Source organism: Pseudorasbora parva, chromosome 7, assembly GCF_024679245.1.
Source record: "Pseudorasbora parva isolate DD20220531a chromosome 7, ASM2467924v1, whole genome shotgun sequence".
In the NCBI taxonomy this organism is placed as follows: domain Eukaryota; kingdom Metazoa; phylum Chordata; class Actinopteri; order Cypriniformes; family Gobionidae; genus Pseudorasbora; species Pseudorasbora parva.
Window position 1 is genome coordinate 25,807,008 of NC_090178.1, and position 25,248 is coordinate 25,832,255.

Here is a 25,248-nt window from a genome sequence, read left to right on the forward strand (position 1 = left end):
AACAGTTAATATTTTTGTGTAAAGTGTGATAGGACTACTTTTTTCAGGAATCTTTGATGGATAGAAAATTCTAAATAACAGCATTTATTTGAAACAGTTATATAATTCAATATAATTCAATAAAAAATATCGTTACTGTCAATTTTGATCACTTTTTTTTCACCGTTGCTAAATAAAAGTATTAATTTCTAAAATAAAGACAAGTTACTGAAGCACATACTTATATAGTTGGCTTTAGTAGATCTGTTTTTGGTTCTGATATGTTACGTTTTTTGCAGTAACTTTAATGAGTGTGAATATGAAAGAGTCAGAAAGATTAAACAAATTCAGCATTATCTGCTTTATTTCAGGCTTTGCACAGTCTTACATTGTACAAAGGCAAAATCTTCAGAGAATGTGTTTCCCCCCATCTCATTTCTCTCATCTAGATAAAAACAATAATTACTTCAAAATCAAATTTAGCATCTTTAAAGATTAAACTGGAACCTGTTACCTTTAAACAAAAAGGCGTAGGCCTCTTCCCATCACCAAAAGAGTGATGTCACATTCGGTATGCCATGAATCCAAGCATGACTGTGCGGTCAGTAAATCCGTTTAACATCCCACTATACCCAAACTCAAACCAATCAATAGAAAGTTTGATCACTGACAGACAAGAACATTAGCCAATCAACGGCAATGACTCATTTATCTGATGAACGAGCCAGCTTCAATTTGCTGTATTGATCCAAACTAACGATCTAACCTCATCTATCCAGGAACTGCCAAAGTGAGGTGAAATGTTTCTCTCAGGGGATACAATAATATGAGAATTAAACTATTCATTCTAAACTAAATCTATACTATGGATAGCAATATCAAATGTTTCAGTTCTGCCAATTTAAATGCAAAGTTGCTCTTGCAGGGAGTAAAATGTCTGTCTCATCAAGGGAAGTAACAAAATTGGCATCAGTTGCATTAGTGAATTTAAGTTTGGCACCAGCAGGGGGAGTTTAGGAGCGCCTTCCCCCCTTCAGGCACATAATAATTAGATCAGTAGCATGATAGGAAGTAAATTATGAGGCTGCAATCCCAGAATACTCAAACAAGGGATGAGGAAATAACAAAACAAAAGTCAACAACGGACACACATTACTGTGGCGTTTAAACCGCAGTTCTTGTGAAACTTTCCCCCCTTGTTTTTTTTCTTTCTGGAGTCCTATAAAACCCTGGTTTCAAAGGGGGCAAAAATTCCCACTTGTTCAATTACTCATTTCCATGGACACGTATACATACATACATACATACATACATACATACATACATACATACATACATACATACATACATACATACATACGATAAGACAGAGTTAAGCTGTGCTTTTTAATTGGCAGGCACCACAGTATTCAATTCATGTCTTTGCACCAGAGAATGCTATGTATATGTATATGTTCAGTGTGTGTGTGTGTGTGTATGTTCAGTGTGAGCGTGGTACGGGATGCTGTAGGGTCATGTGTTCTGCACCGGTGAAAGGTAGGCGCTGGGTACAGTAGTGGTGCACCACTTCTGGGATGCTTGGGAACACACAGCTGCTCTTTTCCAGTGTGTAGCCGCATTCTTTAGTCTGCGCTACGATGATGTGCACACATCCTTGACTCGTCCTGTAGAGAGAGGGAAATAAGGATCTTATATCATCTACATCAGCTTTTCAGGGCTGCGAACTCATTTCATGTTCTCTTGATATCAAACGTACACAAGCACGCACTTACTTGAGGGCGATGGAGTATTTGCTGGTAGCCGATTCGCTGTCTCGGACCAGGAAGCTGGCCTCCCTGCAGTGCTGCAGCTGAGCCTCCGCCTCCTGACGACTCACACTGCCATGATACCAGCTAGAGACAGGGGAGGGGGGGTACATTCTTATTTCATTGGACGATTATGTAACGAACAGTACTTTGAAAACAGATTAGATAAAGTGTAGAACATATAAAATGAGAATTAGGAGGGATTGAGAAAGAGGACAGACCATTGTACAAAATGGATAAATCTGAGAGAGAGAGAGAGAGAGAGAGAGAGAGAGAGAGAGAGAGAGAGAGAGAGATATGTTCATTCTCATCCACCTCTTTTCCCAAATAATTTTTTGTTGTTGTTGTTTTTTCCCCTAATAGATGATATTAAATGGATAAACTTGAAAATTGTATAATTGTTTATAAAAAAGAAAATTGATAAATTTTTGTCCACAGCAATATTATGCAGAAAAAGAAAGTCATACATGTTTAAAACGACATAAGGGCGAATATATGATATTTCACTTTTGGAAATGGGACGCTGTGCTATATTATAGATAACAATTTAAAAAAAAAAAAAACATATATATGAAGTGTTGACATTATTCTTGAAGATTATTCTCTGACACAACTAATATTAATGTGGCCTCTATTATAACTGCTAACATACACAGCTACAGCTACATCAAGGATTTCACTTCATAACTTAATGTATTTCATATTTTAGCACATACATTCCCATTACTATTTTAATCTCACTATTTAATTTTCTAGTTTTAAAACAAAGTTACAGGTAATCTGTATAAACCATTCACATAGTAGTGTCTAAATCACGTTTTAAGACAAACACACACCTCTGTTTTTCCAAGGGCAGGGTGGGATCAACAATTGGTGTCTCACTGTCTGGGGTGGTGCAGGGAGACGTCGGGGAAGTCGGGGAGGGGGGATTCAGTCGAAGAGATTTGGGCGTCCAGCTCTTATGTCTCAGGGTCTGCTGTTTTATAGTAGGAGAACCTGATTCTTCCTTTGACATGCGCTCCACTCCATCAAACTGAGCTGTAAAAAGAATGAAATGTATCAATTGCCACAGATTGTATGGTGGCATCTGGCAATAATGGCCTTCCCTGTTATCCCAAATGTTTGGAACATATGCTGCATATTAAGCACCCCAATAACATGTCATTAAAACTAAATTAGTTTTTCCTCATCATACTGTCTTCATGTAATGGTAATGTTAAATAAAGACTAATATAATGCTACTAATGTGAGAGATGTTACCTGACAGAGCTCTAACAATCTGCTCCTTCTTCCACTCCCATGGCAGCTCATACTCTGCTGGTGGTCTGGAGTCGGACTCCGGTCGGGTCAGGGGAATTCCCTCCAGAACCTCTTCATATGGGACATCATAGATCTGAGGGGGTCCAGACCCCTCACTCTCTCCTCCATTTAACACTACACACACTTTCAGCAGGTCCTTCGAGCCTCGTCGGCGAATCTCTGCGCAAGGGCACAAAATTACATTTCAGAATTGTTTCCACAAAATAATTTATTTGATAAGAACAGTGAACAAAGGAACAGAACGTTTTTTGTAGTACATTGTCCAATTAAACTATCATTTTTAACCTATAATTATGGTACATTAACATTAATGCTTCCAGCTCACACAGAAGTCACCCAGCAAGCAATAGTTGTCATTTCACCGTCTAGGTTAACTATATATAGTCTGGCTATGAGCAGGGTGCGAACTACGGGGGAGCTAGGGGGAGCTCGGCTCCCCTAAATAAGACATGGGCTCCCCTGAAAACGTGATTTGTGAAATTTTGGGGGGTCTCAAAAATATTGACACTGTGTTATTTTGAGGTGCAATTTCATTTTTATGTAATGTAATCATTGTGGATTATTATTTGTAAAATTGCTAAAAATATATAATTAATTCATGCATGACGGCAGTTTAAATCTAATTCACTTCAATAAAGATAACTATACATGCTGTTCTTGTCATGACCATCAAGGTGTGGTGGCACTGCGGTGCAAATTCCACTCATGTTTAGTACATGTCAACGCAAAGATTCGCAGAAAAAACAAAAACGAATATCCACTTCTTGATCTTGGATTTCTGGAAGAACAGAAAAAGAGGCTGACCTCAAGCCTCTGTGGTCGCTTCTGTGTTAAGGCATGTTATTCCCAATTATGTGTTGTGGCTGGGTTGATATAGGTCTGCGCGACTATCGATTGAATTATGGTATTCTTCTGTAGCCTGACGAGTAACTTCAACCGTTGTTCATGTGAACTCAAAGACAGCCGGATGCTTTGTTTATAGATTTGTGGACTTTTTGACCTATCAATTCTTGTTTTTTTCTTCCTTCATTAAAATCAAAGATGTTCTTCAATGATTGTAAATTGTATATTAAGAGTCTCCGCAATGCATTAAGCAATAGATTGACGCGTTCGTCTGTGTGTGAAGGAATATACACGTCCTCTTTTGTGTATAGGGATGCACGCCCCCCCCCCCCCCCCCCCCGAAAAGTGGGCTCCCCCAAAGGCCACAGTATAGTTCGAACACTGGCTATGAGTAACCCAATTCTAGCCAAACTAATTAGGTTACATTTCGTTTTTGCTCAAATAATAATAATAACTTGCGAGATGTATGATATTCCATCATTTAAGCAAAGTCAACAGTGATTACAAGCTTTTAGTTTTCACATCTTTGACATGTTCTAGATGACTATTCTTGGGCTATAGTTAGATATCTATTACATTTTCAATGACAGCCCAAATTTGGCCTGAATCCGTTGTGGAGCAGCTATGCTCGAACCAGAGCTGTTCGGACCAATCATATTGTCAGGGTGGGCTTTATACGAAGATGGACAGATGGTCAACATGGCAAATTTTATTAAATTATGTGGGCTCTGTGCTGCACCCTTTTATATGGTTGTATTTGAGGGACTCTGAAGCACACCCCTTTTCATCTACAGTAACCAAACTTCCTAGATCGTATGAAGCAAAGATATTGTTGATGCAAAATTGCAAACAGACTTTTGATATCTCAAACAGCTTGGTCGTATATTCTTTAGTCTCAAATTGACCAAGCTACCACATATTCTCATATTTACAAACTGTTGAAATGAATATAGCAGATTCTGTTATGGAATTAGCATTTGTGTGCAGGTGACCACTGCCCACTTTTTCCAAATTTATTATTAAAAAAGACAAAATTAATTGCACTAATTTTCGGTAAAAGTGAAAAAGGATGCCCTAGAAATCACTAACTAATGTGCGTCACTAGATGCTTCATTTACAAATGTCTGTACTAGTATGCGATAAAGATGAAGAACAAGCTATCGAAATTAAATAGTGCTCTCTCTCTCTCTTTGATCGGCTTTGTTAAATATTGCAATAATTATTGTTAAATAGTTATTTAAAGTAAAAACTTTAAAGAGGTTACACATGTAATATGAGATATAATTAATAATAATTTCCGTAATGGCACTATTATCAGTCACTTCATACACCAAGTGAATTTTTCCCTAAACTTTCCTAACAAATCACTGAATAACTGTTGAAAGAATCAAGTTATAACTCTGTGTTCCTCTGATCAGACTAAATGATGCTGTAAAACATTTTGCTTCTTTAAAATATTAAACTTTATGAGAGCAACTAACGCCATCTCATGTTAATGCGTATCAATAGTACAAGTGTGAAATCTCGTGGAATGGATACGCAAAAATGAGTTTTGGTGTGCAAATGCTCCGCAGTTTTTCGAGTGCAAATGATATGCACTTTATGGCGTGCATATGACACGCTCTTAGGTAGGATTAGGGTGGTGGAGTTTGTACGTATAATACGCCATAAAGTGCGTATCATATGCATGCAAAAAACCTCGTACCATATGCATGCCAAAACTAATTTTGGCAAATACATTCCACGAGATTGCACACTCGTCCTTTTGATACGCAGCAGAACCAAAAACAGGCTATAGTATTCAAAACTAAATTGTAAATTGAATAAATCAAACCAGAAATGTACTGCAAAACATTTTAGGAAAGAACTTTCATCATATGTTTATGCTAAAGCTGTACATGTTTTCTTTATACACAGTCTGCTTCATACATCAGTTGCCTTTGTGTATTAGCTAACTATTTGTTTCTAATTTAAGATTTTATATTTAGATATTAAAAATGTATTAAAATAAGTTTTAAACTTTTGAATAATTCAGATACACATTCAAGAGAAAAACGTATATACAGTAGAAAGGTGAATTTTTATTTTATTTCACAACACAAAGCATATCTGATCAAAAGAAACTTGTGTAAGCCTTTTTAAACTGTGAAGAAGGAAAAAAACTGACAAAATATAGATTTTTCTATATCAGTCTCATGTACTGTATAACTGTATCATACTGCATTTGGAGTTAGTCTAAATACATTTTTCTAAATTTGTCTAATTATGCACCTATTCATTCCTTTATTTAAAGTTCAACTTCAACAAAACTATGCCTGGAGCTCCATCGTTCTTCCCTCACTCTCTGTTCTTTGCTGTCACTTTGTGTCTGGCCTATTGTGTGAGAAAACAATGGTCATACCAGGGGAAAGTCAGACTGAGTCTATGATTGGCTGGTTTAGCTGGCCACTTCCTGAGTTCTGGGAAGTGATTTGGGGGGAGTGGGGAGTGTTGGGGGGTCTTTCTCACATAGCCAGGCATACTGGGGGGACGGCAGGGGTCAACTTCCTGTCCATAGAATGGGGCAAAGGAAACGCAGACAGGAAACAGGAAGCAGAAAGAGGAAACTGCACCCATTGTCCCAGCACAACACTGTCACCGTGGAAACCACCAACGAGAGGGAGCTGTGATTTTTCATACTCTTAAAATCTCTGAAAATCAGCTTATTACACTAAACAAATGATTAAAAGAGAAAAATAAATGAGTGCTGTACCTGTTATAATAAGCTGGGCATCATAAGGTTCCATGTAGCCGTCATTCTCTCCTTCTCGTTCAGCCTCTCTCTGTTCCCTTGTTTTCTCTGCATCAAATGGGTCAGCATAATCCTCCAGGATGATCTATTAAGAGTGAGAAGAAAAGAAGAATAGAAAGCGATATCAGTGATTTGTGTTCAGGCCTATAATAGAACGTAGTTAACTGGGAACTTTGGCTAACGTTCTGGCAAGGTTCTCTCAATGTTATGCACAGATGTCCTTCCAGGAACATTAATAGAACATTCGTTTAAAGGTAAAGAATGATCAAATCAAATGTTTCCTTAACATTTGCATAACCAAGAAAAAATACGTTTTTAAAACATTTTAGAAGCTGGATATTTTGAAAGTTCAGAGAACATTGAGAAGTAACGTTTCCATAACGTAATGGAACGCTAGCAAAACATTCTTCATTCAAACATATTTTTATTAGCTATAGGAAGAAACGCCTTATAATATAAGGAATGAACAAAATTCTGTTCAATAAAAAAAAGTGAAAAGTTATTATTATCACAACCCTCACAGAAAAGATTGTTGTCTTTTCTTGAGTGATTGTCTGATTGTCTGCAGTGACAGTTGGTTAGAACTGTATCGTTTTAAATCTGTGACTGTCAAAGGCACCTCATTACTGATTATCTGGATAGAACTACACAGACGGTCAACACACTCTCAACGGGTAAATGATTTCTTTCTAAAAATGTCTATACATTTTAACTTTAAATATTGTTACTGGCTTGCTACCAATCATGTCTTTGTCTCTTTTTAGTTTAACAGAACATGAAAGTGTGAGCAACTCATTTCAGTTAACTTCAGGATACTCCTCTTCTCTTCTTCGCTAACAGAGATATTGAATTGATTATCCATATTTTTATATTTGTTTTTACTTTTTGCTTAAACATTCCCAGTCACAAAAAAACATTAAATCTATCCCATGACTTCATATCACTTTTTCCGGTAACACTTTACAGTAAGGTTGTATAAGTTAGTTAACATGAACTAACCATGAACAACACCTCTGTTCAGCATCTTTGTTAACGTTAATCATTAAAAATCCAGCTGTTCATGTTAGTTCACAGTGCATTAACTAATGTTAACAAGATTTTAATATAGTATTAGTAAATGTTGAAATTACCAAGATAAATAAATGCTTTTAAGTGCAGTTTATCATTAGTTAAAGTAGTTAACTAATTAACCTTATAGTAAAGTGTTACCCTTTTTCCATTTTTAACACAGTAAAGGACTCACTGTTCATTTTTTGTGTGCTTATTTTGTTAATTTTGGTCTTTAAAATCATAGTTGTTTTAAATAATCAAATGTACAGAAAAACTGTAACTCTAAACTCAAGTGTATTTCATCATCTGCAGAGAGAAACTGCCACTCAAAATACACACATAATGAAGGCCGTAAAGACATCAGAGGATTGTGAATATATATGACTGAAACTTGGACTTTACTGCATCTATATCATGTTCAATGTCAATTTTTATTTATTAATGTATTCAGCTAAATGTCATGTCATTAAAAAATAAATTTACCTAACTGACACAACAAAGATAGAAGACAAAAAAAAAACAAAAAAAAAATATCCACAAATAACATATCGAAATATTTGTAATAATGCTAACATTAATAATATAAAGATACTACTAATATTAATGAAAATGTTATTTATATCACCAAGGTCCTACATAATGGTTCTTTATGGAACCTTATAAAGAGTTCATTATTTTCTTCATTCTTCAGAAACACACAAATACACGACTAGGCAATTACAATTCAAGCAAATGGGGCCAATTTTTGGACGATTTAAGAACAGAAATATTAAGCATAAAATATATAGATGCACTTACATTTATTCTGTTAAATCTGTAAAGTTGTTTTCTTCATTGTATGATCATTTTAGTCTTTATGTATTACATTAGCATGGTAATGAGCATGTACAATTGGATATAAACAGAATAAGTTTGCACATTTTTTCCCCACACTAAAATTATGCTGCATGCTTATTGTTTATGTCATGATACTTTTCTATTGAAACAGTGATTATTAAGTATTGGCCTATTCCATTTCATTTTCAAATATTTTTTTCTTTTCAATTTCTATCCAACCTGGAATAGTCATATTATGCCAATATATTCACTGGAGCTTCTTCAAAGATCTACTTCAGAAACAGTGCAATCTCAGCTAAAAGGGCATTTAGCCAAAACCTAGAGTTAAGTTATCTTATTGGGTGGAATGATTTGTTCTATATTGTAGTTAAATAATCAGTATTTCTTTACTAGCTGAAGAGCTTAAGCTCATTCTCTGGCCCATCTTTATCCTTTCTTTCTTTGATTCTCCCTCTAGACGTTTTGTGTGTGTGTATGCGTGTGTGTGTGTGACCTCATGAGATTCTGATTTCTGTGCTATTATGTTCAAAGTGTAGCTGGAGGGGATGTCCGTAAATGGGATAGGATACAGCCTATGTATCAGGTGACATAATTCTTCAAACACTGCCTTCACCAGGGACTGGAAGAATGGGATAGAGCCATTGTGTTATATATGCATTGTATTCTTCACGTATTTGTGAGCAAGGGTGTGTGTGCGTATGCGAGCACAAAAGTGTGTTTCCCACAATGACAGAGTGAAGAGTGTGTGCATGGCTAGGAAAAGAGACAGGAAGAGAAGCAAGGAAAGGGCTCTCATTGTGTTCGTTGCTTTTCAGCTCCACTGTGTCTGCTTATAATACAGTTCAATGAAAAGAGAATATAGGAAGAAAAGGGGAGATTTGAGGAGGGAGGAAAGAAAGATACGAAAGGGAGGAGAGGGGGCTGAGGGAGGGGAGAAGAAGATATTGCTTAAACAAAGAACTGGAAGAGAGATATTGATCTCAATTTTCAAAACAAAGACGTTTGTTTGGTTCTCACAGCCCAACAGGGTGACTGGGAAAATTGGAGTATGTCATGTATTAAAAAGAACTGAAAAAGCACCCGTCTCTGAGGCCTGCTTTATCACTCAGATCACGGCTATTCTTCCTTTATCCCAGCTAAAAAAACCCACCCTAAATAAGAGGCTGGTGTCCGTTGGTTTGAATAGGTCTTAAGGTATTTCAGCATGCAAGTAGACCAGCAGAACAGTGCCCAAAACCCCACAGCAAAAAATAAAGTACTAATAAATAATTCATAATAAAATTCATAATAAAGTTTTTTTCCAAAGATAAATTTACCAAATGTTCAGAAAACTGTTGTCACCTATAAATCTGTCTAGAAAAAAGATATACATGATATAATAATACTTATTAATATATTATCATTATTGTTTATTGTTAGTTTATATTATTGTGGTGTTTGCTTATTGTCAAACTTACCGTTTCTGTTCTGATTGGTGACTTTGCCCTCTCGCTGTCTGGGGATGATCCTCCTGCACTGGATTTTGGATCATTAACCTTAATCATTCTGCTCATGTACGCGTCAGCAAGACTGGTGGTCCTTAGGGTGCGATGGTCTTCAAACCCTTCCATTTTGGTGTTTTTCTTACTTTTCCCAGGGATCAGGATTTCCCATATCTTCCCGTCTTTCATCGAGCCGGTGCTGGAGTGGTTTCGTCCCAGCTCGATGGCCGAATTTTTACGGTTTCTCCCGTGGAGCAGCGATCCCACACCTCCACCACCACTACTGCCACTGTTTTCCGCTCCAGAATTTTTACGCAGACTCCCCTTCGAACCAGTACCGACGGTCAGAACCGGTTTGGGACGGGGCTGAGTTCCCGATTCCGAAGCAGAACGGATCCGATCGGATCCCGTCTTCAAACTAGTTGGGAAATCTTTAAACCACTTCGCCATGACGAATACGCACAGGTGTCTGCTCTGCGCCACTCTCCATACACAAGCGCAACTCCTTTAGAAAAGCAATCAGCTTCTAAAATATCACTCACTATGGCCCCTATAATTGATTTTTGGCTTATTAACAACACTTTAACGTGCGTTTCAATTGAAACAAGAGTGATGTTGTTATTTAAAAAAAGAACTCTAACTTTAATTTACTTAATTTTATTTAATCTGTCAAATTGATTTAGGGAAAGGTTCCGAATATTAAAATCCCTTTTGTATAATCTTGATCACAGAATTTATCCCATCCGTATTTCTTTTCAGGAAACTTCTTACACTCTCTATACGACTCTTCACATTGGAGAATAATGTATTATTTTTGTTGGCTCCCAATTATTCCCGCAAGATAAAGAGAAGTCTCTGAAGGGCATAAACGCGGAAAAATTTAAAGTTTTTCTTAGCTCTCGATGAAGATCCCATTCCCGGTATATCCACTCCAAGCGACAGTCTAAATGAAGTGAAGGGATGTAGCCTACATACGTGCGTTTCACTGCAGCTGTGGGTGGGGGTGGCTGCAGCTACTGTTCCCCTAAATGGGAACTTTTCATTTGCTGGGCGCTGCCCACCTGTGGATGCAAACCTTCATGCTCACTTAATGCACAGTAAACAGATTTTCGGTTTTATTTAACGTTTCCATAATTTGACTTACGGTAGCCTATAGGCTACTAGTCGTCACACATAGCCTATACTCCAGTGATTTTTTTCGAGTCTTTTTTTAACTGAAAACAAACAAATAAACAAACAAACAAACCTATTAAAATCCATTAAAACATTTAAAATAAATAAAAAATCACATTTGCCATTCCATATTCTACAATAGCTTACACATCACTGAACATGTTGGGGCATGTTGTCACATTAGGTTAGCCTACATAGGCTTCAAGCTAGGCATTTCAACTTAATTTAAACAGTAAAGCAAATATGAAACAAAACATTTAGACTAGGCCTATGCCATAGCAGAAAAAGTAACACAATTCCAGTCTAATAGCCTATTTGATAGTCTTAAGGCAAGCCCTAACATAGGCTAAATAATGAACAATGTTCATCACACTACCACAGAGGGGCAGCAGTTCACACCGGGTAACTGGTCCAAGTTGGAGCCGTGGGCAATTTAAAGTCATTTATACTGCCTCCATCTAGTGGCTAATTAACAAAACATGCAACATTCATTAATAAGACGTAAACATGATTTACAGGCCTCCACAAATTAATTAGACCTAATGTCTGTTTATTTCTGAAATTCCATTTTAGAATTGTTCTTACTGGCACCGAGGGTAACGCTTGCCTGCATACAATTTTACATTGTTCTGGAAGTAAAACTACTGAAAATTTAAATAGTGGAAGTTGAGCTGGATACACAGTAGCCTAGCTGTCTCTGCCCACAGCACGTGACTAATGGCAGTTACCAAAGTGAAGAGTAACATCATCATTAGTGTGTTTATCAAAACTGTCAGTCAGCCCAGCTCATCATGTCTTGCAGAATTAAAGCACCTGGACCTGTTTTTCCAGTTACTGAAAACGATAGAGAGAGAAAAAAATCCGGATTTTATATAGTCCTATTCTCTGTTCAAAAACAGACTTTTTTATATAATACATATGAACTGTTTCTAACTTGATTATTATTTTCTAGATTTTATTTATATAGGCTATAGAAAATCACGCACTAGCCTAAACAACCACGTAAACTATTTACATAAATATCAAATCGCAAAACAGGTAGGCTAGTAATGAACTATAAGCGTACCGTGAAAGTTTACCCCACTGAGACAATTTTGAGTCCAAACTAACTTAGCCTACATTGTGTTTCTAAATCAACACCCAATTTATTCACGGCTCCAGCACAGACACTCCAACATTCCAGATTTTATTGTGATTGACATACAACTTAACCAATAATCGAAGCAGACACGGTTCCGTACGTTCCACCCACGACGCCACTATCAGCCAATGAGGTTATCCCTCACGCGCAAAGTGGGCGGAGCAAGTAGTATCGGTCTGAAAGGTAACAGGTTGTCTTTAGCAAATGTTTCCCTGGGGATTATTAGTTAGACCTGTCACATTTAAAGATACGTCCTTTACTTTTACACCATTAGTTCTCATGAAGGACAACACCGGGAAGTAACAGAGAAACATTCAGCAGAATAAAATATAAACTTTGCCGTAATATCAGGTAGGTTAAATGTTATTTTTGTTCGCTATCATCGCTAAACCTGTTAGCCTGTGACTGGAAAGTGATGCCTAAATTGTTTGTCGCGCGCCAGATGATCCAAAGCATTCTCGAGCTGAACTTTCTTTCAGTGGGAATGACACGTATCTCGCTCGTATACTGCTAAGCTCAATTGTGTTTTTGTCCTGTTTCGTGGTCTTCCTAAGTGTAACGTTACTTTTCTGAAGATGGATTAATGTCTGTCGAAAGGATTATTGTCGAGCCCGTGTAGTGTATTTACAGTATTTGCCACTGGTTTAGACTGAAAATAAGAGCTTCGCCTTGAGAGACTTTATAACCCATTGAGTTCGAAGCGCAGGTGCATCGCCAGGTGAACACCTGCGCTTCTCGCTTTGGGAGAAAGTATTGACGTGGCAAACAATCCTGTTTTAACAGTGTTGTGATTGTTTACCTCACCACAGCCCACGAAAGTGCGCTAAACACTCAAAGTTGTGTGTTTGAATAGCACAATTTTCATTCAAATGAATAACGAGTCAAACTTGCCGTGAGCGATCAGGTTACCAAGTAACTGTTAGGCTGTCAAACGTGTGCGGTTTAAAAAGACTTGAAAGAACAACTAACGTTTTAGTTAGTTGAGGCATTGGTCAGGTTTATATTTGATTCATAGCTCTTTTGATAGTTCCATGATGTTATCCAGACGCCAGGACCTTTCGAGATTTGAAAGCTGTGACTCAGTGCAGAAGAATTTTATAGGCCCAGGTGAACACGCAAGCTCTACTCTCAGCCAGTTTAAGTTAGTGAGTCACAGCGTTTTTATTTTTAATTTATTTTATAAGGGGCATATAAACGTGTTACTTTGTATTTAATACATTGAATATAATGTATCGTTATTGTTATTAATTTGGCTATTATTAAACTTATTCTTTTTTAACGTTTCATTTGTTTAAAATTTCGTTTGAAAATCAAATATAAATCAATTTTCCAAATGGTTTTGATATTATTGTGAATTCATCAAAAAAAAAAATATTTTTTTTATCGTCATATTTTAATTCAGCCGATTCCTACATCCAATCAACAAACCTCCATCCAGTGCATTTTCCCACACACTATGGAAATATATAGAAAAGCTATTTTCATAGTTTCATCACGACTTTACATAAAAAACATTCAGATCTGTTGGTTAAAGATCAAACTTGACAAGGAGCTTGGCGCAATGAGATGCATGAGCGTTTGATTTTCATACGTTTTAACAATTCTGGAGTAATTTCCTCAAGAAAGGACTTAAAACACATTTTTGTTAATATGAACTCAAAGGAAGAAGTAATGTTTTATAGCTAAATCTTTCCAAGCACCCCCTTGAACCCGCTAAAGTACACTCGGCAGTGCATGCATCCTGGATTGGAATCATTGGCATTACGTGAAAAGCTTGCTTTTCATTTGAATCATGTTTGCACATATTTAGACCATAAAACCAAAACGTATTGTTCTTGCATCCCCATATCACACTGGCATCTTGATTATTAACTTATGACTCCATTGTGCTGAGCCATGGATAAACATAACACTATTATAGCTCTATCACAAATCCTAGTGTGATTCACTGCTGAGTGTCATAACTTGCTTTTTTTATCAAGCTGAAAACCTGGAGTCATGAGCACATGCTGGTAGATAAGATTTAATATTGTGTGAGTTTCTTGCCGTATGATTTGTTTGGCAACATTGGAGTCAGTCATGCTGGTGATATCCAATAGAAGGACAGAAGAAGAAAATCTTGTTTCTCTGACTTTGAAACGAGAAGAGTGATTTAGGTTTAGGAAGGGAGGGGGGAAGAAAGGAAAAGAGATTGAGAGGGAGTTTGGCAGGAGACAAAGAATGCAAAGGGGAGTCGAGCACTAATGGAGGGATACCAGACTCTTTAAAACGGGATGAAAGCTTAAGATTGGCTACAATCTCTCAGATGCATTCTCATTGCAACTCGACTCTTTAATTTAGACTAATCTTGATGAACTCTAAATCTCACCTTTCTCAAGTAAAACACCCAAAGCGAATATCAGCGATTAGTTTATTATTTCTGTGCAAATTAATATAGAAACTAAATCAGAGATTCAGCTTCTAGGTTGTGTTTCTCAGTTGTCATAAAATTGTCATAATATATGCCTCCTTAAAAGTGTTGCTGTCTGAAGTATGCTGAGAGGTTGGTGTTGAAAACCTAAATGACTCTGGGAATGCTAAGCACGCTTGTTTTGTCTGACCTGACAAAAGGTGACAAGTCACATTTCGTATTGATATAGTCCAATGCGATGCATGTCTGAGACGAATTAAACGTGTGACTCAGATGCACTGATTGTAGAAGCATAGACTTTGGTTTGCATTGGTTTGTGATAGCAGCAGAGATAATACAAACCATAGTGACTGCGCAGGTGTCTCCTGAGTCATACTGCCTCACTTCCCTCCTAATTCTATTAGACGTTCCACATCTGAGAGTCTCGATTCAATTTAAAATCAGAGAATTCAATTTAACGGGAGAACAAGAGGTCGCAGACTCAGAGCTGTGGACAGATGTCCCTGGTGGGTCTGTCTGAGGGTCTGTCTTTTAAAAAAAAAAGTCTTGCTCATTAAGACTTTTAAATTGGAATGTCAGACCATGTGAATGAGACGTGAAGTATGTGTCTGTCCTAATGTGTAAGTGATCAGTTATTTTGACATTTTTTTTGTTTAAATGAGCTAACTCTTAACGACTGAACTTTGTGCACAAGCATTTGATTTCTGATGACAGTCTGCGGTGATTTTAGCCTGGGAAAACCCAGACAACTTCTGGCAAATTTTTATTTGCTCTGAGTCTGCAAGTAGTCTGGCAAAGAGCCCATTCAAACCCATTTCTAATCTGTTGAAATCGTGGCACCAATCAGAGACGTTGGAGCGGGCTTTACACGATGACAGCGCAGTGATGGTGAAGCAGGATGCCACTGTGGAATATCACTCGTTCGAATAAGCTGTCACGTCTGTTTTAAAGGGATACTTCACCGCTTTTTCATATTAAACTGTTATTCCCTTAAATAAAACGAGTTGATACATACATTACCTCTCTCGTTTAAGTGCGTGCACTTAATTGTTTTGACACGCGGTGACGATCTGATAGCATTTAGCTTACCACACTAAGCCCAGTTCATTCACTATGGTACCAAAAGACATCAAGTTAGAAGTGATCAAGTATGATGACATAAAATAAACCGTGGTGCTTATCTAAGCGGATTAAAAAGGAGAACTATAATCTTTGGCGGAGTAGCACTTCTGAGAGTACTTCGACTCGGCGCAGTAAAAAGTCCCGGTTGAAACATTCTCCCCCCCACCCCTATTGACAGAAATGAGAAGGGGGAATTACTACTACTCAGTTACTACTGAGAATGATCTGGTTTTAACCAGGCTATGGTGATTTCTGTAGAATCTGCGGACACAGATTCTGTGGTCATCATGTTTTAAAGGTGCAATGATTCAAATGAGTGTCACTGAATTAACCTGCATATCATCCTATGAACAGATGGAGGAAATAAAGGGAAAATAAAACTTTTTATCCTGGGTTAGTATTAATCCTGGACAGTGAAGTTATGAAATTGCTTGACTAAACCCTGGCTAAATGTTCTTATTCGCATATTGAATATATTGTTTGAATTTGAGCTTCGGCTACAGCATGATAATGCAACTGCTTGTCCACTTGTAGAAATGATGTTGAAGTTATACTGTCTTTTCATCATAACTGTAGTTTCCCTAATGTGTGGAAGCTTAACAGGGCTTGTGAAAGTTTTTGCGACTGTACACTGCCTGAATATTTAACAAGGCAAGCATTGTTTAGTTTATGATTGGTTGTCGGTTGCTAAACAACTTGACCACCCATTGTTTCACAGTGTATACCTTTCCCACTGCATTTCAGAAGTCTTCCCAACTTTGGGAATTCTTTAAAATGAGTGTTATTCTCCTCTCAGATTTACTAGGATGGGAGAGAAAGAGATCAGTTCAGTGCGTATAGTTGTTAATCTCTGGTGCACTTTAAACACTAACACTTAAAAAATGTATTGGTTCAAGAGCCAACTAAAATTAAACTAAATAATTCAAACAAATACATTTTTAGAACCTTTTTTTCTTTTCTTTGGATTCTCAAAACTGACACATTGTAAGTAATCTGAATTGTTTAATTGTTTTGAGTTTTATGAAATTGTTTCTTTTAATTTGGACTAACTTAAATTTAACTGAAACTGGGCTGGGATTTCTATTACGCCGCATTCACACGGGGCGTAGGCGTTAACGCTTCCCATTTACTTTGAATGGGTGACATCATCCGTTGCCGAACTGAATTGTGGGTTCCGTCGCGGCGCTTCACTCGCGTTGCAAGCGGCAGAAGTTGAAGAATTCTCAACTTTTCAAGCGCCAGCGCAGGCGTCATCCAATCAGATCGCCGTATGCAAATATCCTACAGCAGACACTAGCCAATTGCGTTCATTACTGCTCCGTGAACAATCCAGACCATAGACCGTTAAAAATCCAGACGCAGCTCCTGGACCACTACGTGATATTCTTCCCGCTGTCGGCGCTTTTTCAGGATTTAATGTACTTAACAGCTTCGTGCACCTGTGCAGTGCGCTGACAACAACTACACGGGCAATCGCACTCGCACATACAGCCAAAAAATGCGCTTTTTTGTGTTGTGTTTTGGTCCAAGCGGCAAGTTAATGTGATTGGCTGTTGTCACTATGACGATCGCGTCAGCACCCAGCTTCAGCCACGCCCTCCGTCAAGCGTTAACGCCTACGCCCCGTGTGAATGCGGCGTTACGATCATCACGGATGTTACGATCATGGTGACGAGTGGGGCATGAGCTTAATTTGAGAACAGATATATTAAATGTATTATTGGTGTCCTTAATCAGAAAGTGCTATGCTAATGCTACCAAAGCACTGTGTAACCAATTAGCAAGGTGATGTTTACTGAATTATTTAGTCAAGTTTCCACCACTATAAATTTGAGATTACATGATATGTTCAAATTAAAGGTATATGAATTGTCTTATTCAAATAGTTCAAGTTCAGATCAGTTATATATGATTAAAAAATAAATATTTAAACAAACAAAACAAAAAACATGTGCATGTGTTTCATCAGATGACAGTTTATTTAGTTAGTAAAACACATGTAAGTGATATACAGTGTTGATGATTTACCTTGGAAATCATTCAAGGAACCCACATTAACAAAAACTATCATACATTAGCATATTAAAACATTAATCACTACTCAAACTCCCACTTAATTGACATTAATCTCGCAAAAAAAAAAAAAAAAAAAAAAAATATATATATATATATATATAATTTTTTTATTTTTTTTTTTTTTTTTTTTTTTTTTTTTTTTTTGCGAGATTAATGTCAATTAAGTGGGAGTTTGAGTAGTGATTAATGTTTTAATATGCTAATGTATGATAGTTTTTGTATCATATAATATATATATATATATATTATATGTCTTAGCATTTACTCTTCCTTTTGAGTGGCATGGGAAATGCATGCAGGGAAATGGAAATCCCAGCCCAGTTTCAGTTAAACTTAAGTTCCTCTAAGTTAAATTTCTAAAAACTCAAAACAATGAAACAGTTCAGTTTACTTAATATATCAGTTATGGGAACTTGAAAGAAACCGAAAGTGCTAAATACTGATTTGTTCGATTTGTCCTACTAAATATTTCACTAAAACCAATTCATAATTTTGGGGATTCAATTTAGGAATTACAGTGAGGAAGAAGTCATCATAAAATTATCATTAAAGGGGTGGTTGCCTGCGGTTTCACTTTTCCAACTTTAGTTAGTGTGTAATGTTGCTGCTTAAACATAAACTTATTAACATATTTGCAAAGTTACAGCTCTGAAAGTTCAATGAAAACAGAGATATTGTTTTTTTAAAGTTATGGCAGTTTATTGCCTACAAAAACAGTCGGTTTGGACTACAACAAGCTTCTTCCCGGGTTGGTGACATCATAAACCCTTGCTAGTCTCCGCAGATGTGACTTCTGCCCATAATGGTAAGGGCTGTGGCGTTTCCGGACAACCTGTGCTCCAATAAAAATACATGAAACTACATTTGCCAATCTAAACAATCTAAGACTATTGCGTTTTTCGGAGGGATGGGCTTCATAGAAGCAGGAAGCAAACAAGGCGTTCAAAGTATAAAAATATAAGAAAAATACAGCGTTTTAAAAAAGAAGGAGTATTAAGACATGTTATACTGCGCCCCATAAACACAACCAAGCCTTAAACAAAAACATGGAACAACCCCAAATGATTAGAACAGAAATAATGAACAGTGCTTCATTATGAAGAGAGAGAAAAAAAGTGGTTTAATTTACATTTCTTTGCCCTTAACACAGAGATCCCTGCTCCTAGACTGGTTAAATCAAGTGTGTTTGTTCAGGATGTAAGTGAACGCCTGCATACCGTAGGCTATTGCCTATGAAGGGAATAGTGACATCTCTGATTTGGATCAGTGTATGAGAGCAGGAGAGAGCGAGTGGGATAGAGAAGCCAGTGTTCTCAGCATAGCTGCCCTTGTTTTCTGCCCCACTTCACTGTAATAATGGGAAGAGGGTCCTCATACTCCCCCTCTCTCCCACTCACGAGCTCCCTCCATTCAGCCTATCAGTAAATGCAGTGCTAAGAGGCTAAATGGTGCCTCTGTCTGCCTGGCCACTGACACACTGACACAGAGGAAATGGATCGTTTTAGACCGTGACCGAATTTTGGCTGTATGTTTGACCAATGACCAGATTACTGTCATAACAGAATAAATAATCTGTCCATCATCATGTGGATATTCAAAAGGGATTGAAACGGAGTCAAATCGGTGTTGTTGTTCTTTACCAAAACGATCAAAAATTGCTTTTGTTAATTGGAACAAAGCTGAACAAAAATAAAAAAATATATAAATAATCCTAAAACAACACTGAATGAACTCACCCAAACTAGCTGACAAGTTAGTTAAAAATTACCTTTTTTAGGCCTTTTCTTACTGTCACTGTAATTTTTGATGTCAAATAGGCATAGTGCCGATATCAATTTTTCATGTTGCGATTAATTGCTGAAGCTTTTATCACAGTATACGATATTATTACGATATTGAAATAAGTAGCAAAAAAGTTTTGTCATAGCATAACAGCTTTAAGAACTATTTTTGTAATAACAAAAATAACTGAATGTTTAAATACAATAATACAATGCACCAAAAATATATACAGCTCTGGAAAAAATTAAGAGACCACTTCCTTAACAATGAGAAATCAATGAAATGTTAAGTGTTAAGTTAACTCTTAATTTTTTCAAGAACTGTAAAAGTAAAGTTTTCAAACAGATTAAAGTGCAAAAGATTCAAGTAATTTAAGTTTTGTAAGAATACTTTGCAATTGTACTGTTTCTGCTGTATTTTGGATCAAATAAATGCAGCCTTGTTAAGCAGAAGAAAACTGCAGTTTTTGAAAACATTACAAAATCTAAACCGTTTGAACGGTAGTGTATACTTGGATGTACACTAGGGCTGTCAACGAATATTCTAAATTCGAATATATATTCGAATAGTTTTTAAAAAACGAATTTCGAAGGTGAAAATTAATATTCAAATAAAAAAATAATAATAGAAAAGCGGGAAAAAAATCCCCCGCCGCGGTAGTAGAGGCGTGGCTGTCTGCTTTGCGAGTGAGTGCGCGCTTGAGGGTTCAGGGACAGGTCACAGGAGTCGCACTGTCACTGCTGAAAGTTGACGCGTCTTGCAGGGAAGATGGCAGAAAGTGCAGAGCCCAACTCGACCGCAGCAGAGAACAAGATTTTAACTCCATAATCTAAAAAGCCATGTCTGGAAGTACGTTGGATTTTGGTCGGTAGGAGGTAAAATTGTTGAGCCGCGAGATAGTTATATGCAAGATGTAAGATACAGTTAGCATACCGTGCCTCATTTTATTTACCGTTAAATAGAAACATTACTAAAATGTCGGCTACTGTACTGACTGAAGAGATATTGCATGAATAAAAGATAAATGCACTGCTTCCACTGGTGTGATTATTTACCATGTTAAGGAAAAAGCTCCATGTTTAGCACAGCATAGCTCGCTCAGAGCGCTCAATATGCTGTAAAACTTCAATTAATATTAATAATATTTGTTTCAATCACTAAATGAAGCCTGTTATATTTGGGACAAGAGTCGCGAGTCTCGCAACCTTAAAGGGATCCCCTGGTGTTGAGACTTGTAAGGCTTAATATAACATAAATGATGTCTCTTACTGAATTATGTAGTAGAAAACCCATGAAAGATCTACGTTATTTTAAAAATCGATTTTATATTTGGACCATGGGCGGCGCCATTTTGTTTGCGTTCTAGGTTGATGACGTAGAGTGGTTGAACTCCTCAATCAGCTGGCGTTACCCGTAGCTATTTTTACCACAACGCAACTCGAAAATTGTTTCAGAGTTAAACAAAACCAATGAATTCCTTTGTAATTATACTTAAAACACACTCAAACATACATGTGCACACAAACTCACCTACACAAGTCACAAACAGATCGGCGGGCGCGCACACGACAGGCTCTGTCTCAATCGAGATGTTGGGCTGCTTAGTCTCCACGACAGGGGCTGAATCTGAAATCGACCCTATACCCTTAAATAGGGCATTATTTGAAGGGACGGACATTTGTAGTGTTGTCCGACACCATAGTGGACATGTTCAAGTGCAGTCATTCAGTCTCACGTTCCACCGCAATAACGAGTGTAAAGCCGATTTACAAACAGCTGTCCGACTTCACGCACTCAAACAAACATACATGTGCACACAAACTCTCTCTCTCACACAGACTCACACACACCCCAACAGATCGGCGCGAACACACACACACACCCCAACAGATCGGCGCGAACACACACACACACCCCAACAGATCGGCGCGAACACACACACACACGCACGCACTGCGCGCGCATACATAACCCTCAATCTATTCCCTGTGTTGATATCCTGTTCAACACATCCTGTTCCCTAGATAGACTGTTGATAGTAGATTAACTATAATGCCTAATGTGACCAGCAGAGGGAAATATCTAGGTAGGACGATGGGATAAAGTAACGTGAGGAAGAGAGGCAGGATGTTTTGGTGATGATGCATGCGATTGAGACAGAGCAGTCAGGTGTGTGTGTGCGCGCCCGCCGATCTGTTTGTGACTTGTGTAGGTGAGTTTGTGTGCACATGTATGTTTGAGTGTGTTTTAAGTACAATTACAAAGCAATTCATTTGTTTTGTTTAACTCTGAAACAATTTTCGAGTTGCGTTGTGGTAAAAATAGCTACGGGTAATGCCAGCTGATTGAGGAGTTCAACCACTCTACGTCATCAACCTAGAACGCAAACAAAATGGCGCCGCCCATGGTCCAAATATAAAATCGATTTTTTTAAATAACGTAGATCTTTCATGGGTTTTCTACCACATAATTCAGTAAGAGACATAATTTATGTTATATTAAGCCATACAAGTCTCAACACCATGGGATCCCTTTAAATTGCTTGCACAAAACTCTTGATCAGCACTCAAAAGTTTGTTCATTTAAATCGTTATCCACAGTGAGGGAGAGAGACAGAGGTCTGCGCTCTGCGGTCTTGGCCATTAGTTAATTTATATATAATAATTATATAATTTATAATAACAATCTACTTGTTTTTGTGTAAGTAATGCGTTGTCAAATATGTATAAACTTAAATAGACAAACTATACAAGTAGTTAATGTTTCTTTGTATTAATTTGTCCTGTTATTGACGTAATGCATTGACAAAGTACGCGCCCAGATGTTCGAATAGTTCGAATATTCGTGTTTGTTTTAGAGGGAATATTCGAACATCATTTTTGAGCAATTTTGACAGCCCTAATGTACAAATGAAAACAACACCTATATAGAGCAGTGAAAAATACAGTGCCAAAGTACAAACAGGGACAGTGCAAGATGAACGAAAACTAATTTGTTTAAACTCTGTTTTTTAAACTCTGATAGCGTTGGCTACATTAAAAATAATGAACATGAGGGTGCAAAAGACGCAACATGTGAACGGCCCCTTAGTCAGTGCATGCATGGTTACATCAGCGTAGCAGTCAATAAACAAAACCATCATGTACAGGACATTTAGGCCCAATAAAGGGGATGTCCCTGTTAATACGGGACAATTGGCAACCCTACTTTTATATCATGCTGCGTTTAATATAGAGCATAAAATATCCCCATGTCATACATGTATCTTTATGTAGCATTGAATGGTTGCCTACATATTTCATATTTCTATTGATTTCACACATTTTAGTCTGGCAATAGTTCAACTAGTAGACTACAATGTGAAGTTTATGCATCAATAACGCTAATACAAGTGAGAAGAAATTTTTTACCTTTAAAATTGTCATCTTAAAGGGGACATATAATGGTACATGCACTTTTACAAGCTGAGAGAATGGAGATGTGTGTTGGCAGTGTTTGTTTTACCCTGTCTCAAATCGAGCCATTCGACCTCAAAGCATTTCTCACCAGACTGCTTTATAAACGAGGGTCAGTATAAAAGCAGGTTTTGCTAAGAAGCTGCTCCTGAATAACGATCTGTAACTTACCAGCTCTTTGTGTTCCTGCTGCATCTCCAGAAGAAATGAGTGTAGTTTGAAACGTTTCACGATGAATGCGGCTAAAGTTTACAGGGTAAGTTAAATTACGGCATGCTTTCCATGTATGACGTTCTCAATATAATTCATAATCCCACGTTTATAATGAACAACACGTTATAGTTATTGTGTTATTACAAACTGTGTACGCTTGTTTTAAAGTAAATATTGGCATGGTAACACTAAGCTTAATTATGTATATATTTTATAACGGTGTCTATTACTGTAAAAAAAAAAAAATTGTGTCGTTAAAGTTATTACAATGTATAGATAACGTTGCGCATCACTGCCAAACCGACATTAACAGAAAGAAAAAAAAAATATTGGCATTATGTGTAACATCAATGTACCCCCAGGGGTACGCAAGCTGCTGCAGGGTAGGGATGGCTCGATACCACAATTTTGGCTTCCACAATCTAATACCGAAGTACCGATATTAAATCGATACCACAAGGTCCGATATTAGCGCGGGTATATTGCACGCGAATGAGAATAATTATGCAAGTTTTGAGTTTATAAAGTGGGAAATTACCGAAAATGTTTATTAGTAAATTAATCAGCAAAGCTTATCACATCAAATCAATCATTTGAAAACTTTCTTGTGAGAAATAATTTAAGCAAAAATCTCTCAAAATTAGCAAATTGCTTCTGGTTTCAAAAGACATCGCACTACACTAAAGCAATCTGCATAATCCGATTCAACATTTCACGCTCGTCTCGGGATGGAGAACGGAAATCATTTGAACACGCAAGAGATTTTATAGCATTTCGTAATAAGTTACAGGAGATATGAGCTCATACGACACACACACACACATACACACACACGCACGCCTGTCACTTAGTCATGCTCGCACATTACACATTAAGTTTCCTTAAACAGTCAAATACACAGAATTATGTACAAATGTCTGTCTTTAGTGAGTATTCACATAAACACAGTCGGTTGTGTCTAACGTGAATGTAAATAGTGCAATAGTACGCGTGCAAATATAATGAGATCTAAATGTCATTGGTTGAAACGAACGCTGGAGATTGTGGTATTCGATATTATGTTAGGCTGTGTGTGTGCGTTGATCAGTGTAAAAAGAAAATAAATGTCTAAATGAGATGGTTTGAATGATTCACTGACCTGTCGATCTCTTCAGAAGTCTTAAAGTCAGGATAGTGACAGATGCTTCTTGGCTAGGTTTGATGGTTCTTCATCAGTTTTATAAGCAAAGTCATTACAAATGTCACTTCTACTCCTCTCTTTATTAATTAGTTTTGGGCATCTTGAGTGAGATTCAACTGCTTTATCCATTTTGTTCGTCTATGTTGTTGTCACATTTGCCGGTTGTTTCGGGTCAGTTTGGGTAGCGCGCTGCCATCTAGCGGTGAACTTCGGAAAAGCAGCATATACCGAAATGTGCCAAATCATGATATCGTACCGTTTTAAATAAAATATATACCGGTATTTTTCCAGTACTGGTATACCGCGCATCCCTACTCCAGGGGGTGCGCAAGAGGAAAAATGTAATGGCGGTCTGTTTTTTTTTTTTAATGGGATTTTCCATACAATTAAAAAAAGACAAGATGATCGCGGAAGATTTGGTTTCAAAGTGAAATGTAAAAGTGCCATTTGTCATTGTGTGTTGTTGTGTTTTTCATTAAGAATAATAGGCTAATGAACCCACAGTTTAAGCAATCCGCCTCCAAATCGGCACTAATTCTAAACTGAAACTAAAATCTGCTAGGCCTCACAGAGCGGCATTTACTGATGAG

At 37.3% G+C, this 25,248-nt stretch overlaps 2 protein-coding genes across 2 annotated transcripts in view; one reads left to right on the forward strand and one right to left on the reverse strand.

The window, feature by feature from the left end:
* Nucleotides 1-325: 325 nt before the first annotated feature.
* she (Src homology 2 domain containing E) lies at nucleotides 326-11,063 on the reverse strand. Its single transcript, XM_067448800.1, has 6 exons — nucleotides 10,083-11,063; nucleotides 6,700-6,823; nucleotides 3,045-3,263; nucleotides 2,621-2,822; nucleotides 1,752-1,871; nucleotides 326-1,643 (listed from the first exon to the last, which is right to left on the reverse strand). Exons 1-6 carry the CDS (start codon nucleotides 10,554-10,556, stop codon nucleotides 1,460-1,462), a joined length of 1,323 nt encoding a protein of 440 aa, XP_067304901.1. The 5' UTR covers nucleotides 10,557-11,063; the 3' UTR covers nucleotides 326-1,459.
* Nucleotides 11,064-12,602: 1,539 nt separating this feature from the next.
* The window catches only part of LOC137083099 (cingulin), a 40,013-nt gene continuing 27,367 nt past the window's right edge, over nucleotides 12,603-25,248 (forward strand). The window contains exon 1 of the mRNA XM_067448801.1: nucleotides 12,603-12,771. The gene's annotated coding sequence lies outside the window, so the exon portion shown is untranslated. The remainder of the gene's footprint in view (nucleotides 12,772-25,248) is intronic.